This window comes from Gymnoscopelus microlampas, assembly GCF_963454915.1.
Source record: "Gymnoscopelus microlampas genome assembly, chromosome: 10".
In the NCBI taxonomy this organism is placed as follows: Eukaryota; Metazoa; Chordata; class Actinopteri; order Myctophiformes; family Myctophidae; genus Gymnoscopelus; species Gymnoscopelus microlampas.
In genome coordinates, this window is record NC_139947.1 from 22696960 (window position 1) to 22704459 (window position 7500).

General features: G+C 42.8%; 1 protein-coding gene across 3 annotated transcripts in view; it reads right to left on the bottom strand.

Moving 5' to 3' along the window:
* LOC311053482 (voltage-gated potassium channel subunit beta-2-like) overlaps positions 1-7500 on the bottom strand; it is a gene marked incomplete at its 5' end in the record, with an annotated part of 66564 nt that overhangs the window by 37990 nt on the left and 21074 nt on the right. For 2 of the 3 annotated variants that reach the window (XM_084069058.1, XM_084069060.1), the window contains one exon: positions 3092-3294. The exons of the other annotated variant lie outside the window; for it this stretch is intronic. In XM_084069058.1, the coding sequence (XP_083925184.1) occupies positions 3092-3294 (203 nt within the window). Of the gene's footprint in view, positions 1-3091; positions 3295-7500 lie in introns of those variants that run through there. 3 annotated transcript variants of the gene reach the window in all.

Below are 7500 nucleotides of genomic sequence, written 5' to 3' on the forward strand. Positions count from 1 at the left end.
TTTTAACCGTCTAGTCTTGCCGTAAACAGATCACACGCTATTGCACTGGGACAAGGAGTAGTTTGGTCCGAGGAAGAAACTACTGCATTTCTTTTCTCCAAAGAGTACACCAAACAGCAAGTGTCTACAGTTTATACATAAGAGCAATTTGCCAGCGAGCTAACGTAACAATTTGAATGACAGTGTGTCCGATGTGTAAGAGGCAATTGTGGGTCGTCTTTTCGTCTGAGCCTCAGGGTTTACTTGAGATCACTAACGGAATGAACTTATGGAAGACAATGAGTCGCCATGAGACATGACAATTTCATTAATTAAATGCGAGACTCAATTACTTAGATCAGTTGTGAAGCCCTGCGACATAGAGAGAGTGAGCCAGAAAAGTTATCTTTAATTGTCGTATGAGTTAAAATAGCACAGCATTTTGTTGCGTAATATATGTGGATGCACATGTGCAGTTGTGTATACATTCATGTATGTTTTCACTAACTATGCTGGAGATTTTCCTCTGGTGCCGTTGTGTATTTACTTCAATGTTAATCTGAGCAACTGGTCTCTCTCTCGCTCTATTCTCACTGGGCACCATTTGAAATAAATCCACTTTGACAAGAAGACATTAACACCCCCCACTCAGTCAACCTGCCACAGGCTCTGGCCAACTTGTCTTGATGAACGCAGACATATCTACTGTACCTAGCACACCAAATACACCTCAAACTGCATCACACATTCACTGGAACAGGCATCACTATGTATAACACGTATGCAGCGCTTTTCCCACCTGTGCCATCTGCATCTTGATCCAGGAAAAAGTGTTAAGCACGTGGACATCTTATAGATGAAAGTATCTCACTTACAAACCCACGCATGAAAGTGAAAGGAGAAAGTGAAAATGATCCAAACCAGGCTATGTCTAGAAACTTGAAGTTAAGAGTTTACTGAATGAGTCGAAAGAAACTGGGTACCTTGTTGTTGTTTTTTTACAGATCACCATGACTGTGTTTAAATAAATCTTGATTGCACCTTTTCAATACAATTAACATGACATTATCCTCGCTTGTTAGTGAGGATTTGCCTCCCTAATTGTGCATTTATTCACTTGAGGGAAGATCTATTAAAAGTTGGTATATCAGAGAGAGAGAGAGAGAGAGAGAGAGAGAGAGAGAGAGAGAGAGAGAGAGAGAGAGAGAGAGAGAGAGAGAGAGAGAGAGAGAGAGAGAGAGAGAGAGAGAGAGAGAGAGAGAGAGAGAGAGAGAGAGAGAGAGAGAGGCAGTTACAGCCAATCCGGGACCAATCAATGTGGCATCTTTGAATTATTTATAAGTGCTTAATCAAAGATGTTTGTAAAGTGGTGATGATTGGGGAGGCACTGCCATGGTTAGTGAAATAAACAAAAAAGATAGACCCACAGTAAAATCCTCAGTGTTCATTTGATTTAAAATGGAACATTTCTACACTCTCAAACACTGAGCGTTTTACTGTAATTAAAAGCTAATAGGTAATCTTGCTATCTTGCAGAACATGGGATATGAAATATGTAGAATTACAGCATCAATGCTATTAACATATAATGTTCCTGTTTGCAGCAGTTTCAGAGAATTAATTAAGGCTCAGAGAGGATACTATAGTCTACTATACTGTACTGATAGAGGCTATACTATACTGATAGAGGCTATATTCTGGCCCGGTGGAGGCTACAGTCTGACCTGGTGGAGGCTATAGTCTGGTCCTGTGGAGGCTACAGTCTGGCCTAGTGAAGGCAACAGTCTAGCCCAGTAAAGGCTACAGTCTGGTCCGGTAGAGGCTAGGGTTTGGTCCAGTTGAGGCTAGGGTCTGGTCCGGTTGAGGCTACAGTCTGGCCCAATGGGAGTCTCTACTTGGAGAGGGAATCGACATCAGTTTCAAATTCCATTTTAGGAGAGTGGAATGCTTTGGATAAGGCTGTATAGTGGTTACACATAGCCTTTGAAGTGTAATTACAGACACGGCATGTTGAAGAGAATGAGCATATGGTTTAGGAGAAAGAAGGGTGATTTTTATGTTTTGGACGGCAGTGGCACCAAAAATTCCTTCATCCGAAGTTTGGATTACATGTTATCATGAAAGAAGGTATTTATTTAACAAGTCCCTCAGTCTTTGCCTTTTGAAAATGTCTTTGAATGGTATTGTAGGTAATGGGTGTGCTTGTGTTAAGCACTCTATTTGCACTTCAAAGTGATAAATGGGATTTATTCATTCCATTTGATAACATGTACAGCACTCCTTGCATATTAATGTCATGGCAATGTGGAGAAGATGGCACAGACGGTGGAAGTATCAAGTTCCTTTCACTTGTACTTGGAGCTGTAATCCAGGATTATTAAAAACTGAAGCGCTTTAACATAAAGCCAGTAAATTTATTTTTATTTTAACCTTGAACAAAATATTTATACCTCTGTGAGCAGTTATTGTTGTTAATTTGTGAACTGCCTGGAAAAATCCAAGCTGAGTACATAAATAGCTGCTGCTTCACCAAAAATGTTCCCACAGTGATCCTGTACAGTATGTAAATAGTTGGCTATTGAATGTCTGACAAGAAAACAACGTATCACTGTCAAGCCATTCAACCTTGGACTTTTGTGGCAAAAGACAGACATCCTGAAATAAGCACAAGTCTTATTTTACCAATGTTGTATCACCTTTTGTTTTAAGGCAAAGTGTACAGGTTCCGCACATAAAGAAGTCACTGGCCATTCTGGCCAAATAAGCTGCATCACCTTTTGTTTTAAGGCAAAGTGTACAGGTTCCGCACACAAAGAAGTCACTGGCCATTCTGGCCCAATAAGCTGCGTTCTACAGTAAAATCTCCATCATTTGCAAAACTGCACAATCAAGAATTCTTTCAATCTTACAAGAATCTTGTCTCACTGACTGTTTAGAGTCTTACACTTGTTTAAGTGAGTTAATAACAGATCTCATTTATCACCTTTACCATCTTTCACTGATATAAAAAAAAGAGTAGGCTACACTTCTTATTTGATGCCCTTTGATGGCGATGAACTTCAGGTGGGTAAGACGTGCATTAAGCTGCGTGCTTGCTGAGTGTCTCCCCTACCTGTATTTCATGCCCGTTCGTATGCTCTGTTCGCTGGACGACGGCAGGTTCTGTACCGAGAGGTGACCCAGGCTGCGAGCCACCATGGCCACGGCGCGGAACTTGGTCTTGGTGCTGGGGCTGTTGGCATTCTGCCGGTTGAGTCTGTCCTCCGTGCTGCGGCTCACCGAGCGGTGGTCGCTGCAGACGAATGACACCTGCATGGGTGCAGGTGGGGTCCCACTGAGAGGATGAGGTGTGACCGGGCTGAAGACTTGACGATGAGTCAGCACCTGGCTGCCTCCGTCGACCGCGCTCCCTCAGAGTCCCTCGATGGAATGACGAGTGGAGGGAGGGAGGGAGGACGGGGTGAAAAAGAATGTGTGGGCTGTTTGGGCTCAGTGCTTCTGCTGCTGCTGCTGCTTCTGCTGCTGCTCGCTGAGCGCACAGAGACTGAAAGCTCTCCAGCCCGCCCGGTGCCTCAATGCTTTCCGCCGATGGATGCTGCTTGACCAATCAAATCGACATGCAGCGATCACGCATTGGTTCTCTGTGACTCCTAGAGGGGAAGCCTCTCTATCTCTCTCTCTCTCTTTTTCAACCCCCCGCACCAACCCCACCCCCTGCCCTTGGGGCTGCTCCCCCCCCACCCCCCTGCAAAAAAAGTCTTTGTCCGGACCGTCATCAAGAGACTCAGAGGCTTCACTGAGATTGGTAATGCACAGTAATGCTGTCATCCTGTTAGCACATGGGATAATAATACGCGAGGAGAGACAGGGAGGGAGGGGGTAGTGCCAGGGAGTTGGGAGAGAGAGAGAGACTCTCCATTGTGTAGTTTCTCGCCTGAGCTAATTTCTTCAGTGCAACAAGAGCATGAAGCCTAATCTACAGTTTGTTGCATGACCGGGTCACTTGATGAAAAACGGTTATTTTTGCCGAGCGCCACTGTCATGCGAGAAATTATAAATCTGGGTCAAGAGTCTACTGGGCACAGATCAAAACACTGGGCTTCATCAAAATAAAGCAGCCAGAGAGAGAGGGGCACATGAAAGTGGCAAGGGTCAGTGTCAGGATAATTGAGTGGCAGGTGGAAACACACCTAAATTGTTTAATTCACCTTTGATTCCAATTCGCCATGTGAATTATTTCAGTCAATTAGAGTATGTGTTGATGTTTGTCAATTAGATAGCAGTATGTGCCAAGGTTGAAGTTAACTATGGGCGGACGGCAGCATCTATCAATATGAACTGAAGAAGAATTAAACAGAGTGTGTGGCCTGAACTGAATAGAGATGGTCGATAAGTCTGGTTCAAAGTCAGACAATTAAAAGCACAACCACAGTAGCTGGACTTCACAGGCATGCCCACAATGTGAACCATGCAGTCTGACCAGCATAGAAATAGTGCCAGGTGAAGAGTGATGGAGGTGAGTGCTTTATAATGTTGTCAACTCAATTCCCTCTCTTTCCTTCCTACAGAGCAATTTTCCACCCTGCAGGAACGTACGTTTGAGGGTCATACAACAATTTATGTCAGTGACAAATGACATGACTGGTAAAAGAACACTTGATCTTTCCAGCTGGTTACTGTGTGTAGGCTATGATCAGATGTTGGAATAGATTCAGCTCCTGAATGCAAATACATTGGGTTTTTTTTAACAATGATTTTGACCTCTATAATGCTAGTCATTAATTTTCCATTATGTTCATCATGCTGATCGAACCACACCTCAGAAGTTAGACATTTTGCCGAAAGCTTTAACCTGAACCAAAAACCTTTAGGTAACTTGGTATCATCTTGCAACTACTGTACAGTACTACTAAAACATGATAGCAAGGCATCTATTCGTATGTTACCTAAAGGATGATTTATACTGTACATGTAGTTGTTTGCCAGTGTTACACACCGAAAAGAGCAAATCTAGCTTGTAGATCTGCTATTTTCAGTATGCTATACGCCACGGTGCACAACTAATTATAAATCAAAATGAATGACTGCAATATTTTACGGACTTCCAAACAGATTTTCATCTTGGTAATAAAGAGGAAAAGTACTTTGGACTCTTACCGGCTAGATAATAAAGAGGAGTAAAGCTAGAATTCAGATCTTGGAAAGTGTAGTCACTAAACTAGTGTAGTGCGTTAGCTCACTTTTGCTGCTACGTTGAGAAACCAAAACCAAAGAATTTGAACTTATTTGTTACTCGTATGTAATGAATCACCAAACACAATTTTCACATGAAAATATCAAATCCAATATACCCAGAATGCTTCTTCTTACTGAATAAATGCCAAATTTATACTGCACAGTTGCAAATTTGCAACACCTGCAGTTAGTTTGATTGATTTTCAAAGCCACATAAAAGTGAGTTACTCTGGGAATGACTGACATTGGTTTAAAAGCCCTGTCCAGCATCACATTGTTTTGTGTGGATGTACTCGCCTGCTTTGAAATTCTTGCAGGCTGATTGGCATCACTGTGACAAACGTGGTACATTTTGATTTGCGGCTGCCTGTTAGCACTTCACCACAAACACATCTATAATGTTGACACCTGAAATATGTAATATTTCGCACATGTGGGCTAGGTTCTATATCAAAATGTGTTTTTATCATACGTTGTCAGATAGCTGATGAGATGACAGGCCGGGGGGGCACGCCATTCCCATGTGGGTTCCGAGATCCACATGATTCAAATTATTTGATATTCGATATGTAGCCTGGCTAAGTCATGTAAATGATGTTTCAGAAAATAATATCTGTTTTATATTTACTGTACATGTGACAGGAAAAAGTTGGATGGTGTTGTTTTTTGAAATCCACACTCCATACTGTAAATATCTTATTAATTCATCGTCTATTCCAGATCAGTTTGAATATCTGGTGAAATATATATAGGCAGGGCTGCACAAACGTTACGCTTGTATTCGCCCTCCAAATGCTCTTCCAAGTGCTATAAAAAAAGACTGGACAAACACTGTATTTTCTCTGATCATACTGATTCAGAATCTCAAATGCGCTTGTGGGCCTGGTGCATTTTCAGAGCATGTTTATTTGTGCTCTGGCTTGGATCGATGGAACTAACATTAAGTTCCTATTTATTGGTATCACAATGAAAACTCATTTCTCAAAGAAGTTTAAAGAAATAAAATACCATGACATTTTTTAACATTATTTTTCGATGAGTTTGAAGTCGGTCAGTTTTGGAGATACATGAACTAGGCCTACAGACATACATACACACAAATAGCCGATCTATCGCAACAAGTTGCGAGCTTGTAGATCTGCATTACATTTCTTTTGGCCATCTGTAATGACATGTCCAAAACAGGGACACCAGGTTGAAAGTGGTTATTCACCCATTTTCAACATGATATTCATATAATTGGTCCTCACTAATGCTCATTATAAGATGGCACCATTTCTGTCACTCTGCGTTTTGTTGTTGGACTATTGACAGTTCAGAAACCTGCCTACCAGTGACAACATCAATTGGGATTCCAAGCAAATAGAAACTACAGCATTTCTCTTCCTGGAAAGTTAGCATGCTGTTTTTGAACTTTTCTGAATTGTCCACACAGTACTCCTCTGAGACACAGCGAGAGTAGACAGTAATACAATGAGCATTAATGAGGACCAATTATATGAAGATGTTTTGAAAATGGCTGAATTGACAACAGCATATTACAGTTGTAAGTAATTGCATGATTGAGCTTGTGTGCGTGTAGGGTATGTGCGTGTTTGTGTGTGTGTGTGTGTGTGTGTGTGTGTGTGTGTGTGTGTGTGTGTGTGTGTGTGTGTGTGTGTGTGTGTGTGTGTGTGTGTGTGTGTGTGTGTGTGTGTGTGTGTGTGTGTGTGTGTGTGTGCGTGAGTGCGTGTGTGCTGCCACACATACAGTCCAGTAAACTGTCCACTTAGATGCCCAGTTAGCCAGACATAATTACGCTGCCAATCAAGCGCTTGGGGAAACTTGACCCTGCTCACATGCACACGTGCACTCTCTCAGGCACACAGCATAGAGCTTCTGTTTGACATTGAGGTGTGTGGAATGGGAGCGGGTGCCAAGGGGACGGCTGGGGAGTGTGTGTGTGTGTATGTGTGCGTGCGTGCGTGTGTGTGCGACTGTGGAACAGCTGCAGGGTTCAGAGAGGAGAGAGGAGATGGAAGTAGGAGAACTATGGATCAGCAACTCTGGACCAGCGTTTCTCAACCAGTGGGTTGGGTCCAAAAAGTGTAGCCTGGCATTGGCCAGACTGATGATAACGTGGATTTACCAAGCCCCCAGAACCCAGTGGTTGCATTGAAGCGCATTGGACATGCTGGCCATTCATAGGTACTGCAGCTTAAAACGGCTGTGGCCACTGTACATGAACGAGCGAAAGCGGTTTCGGCCAATGGGCTCGACTCACGAGCTTGCGCACGGGGCTGCGCA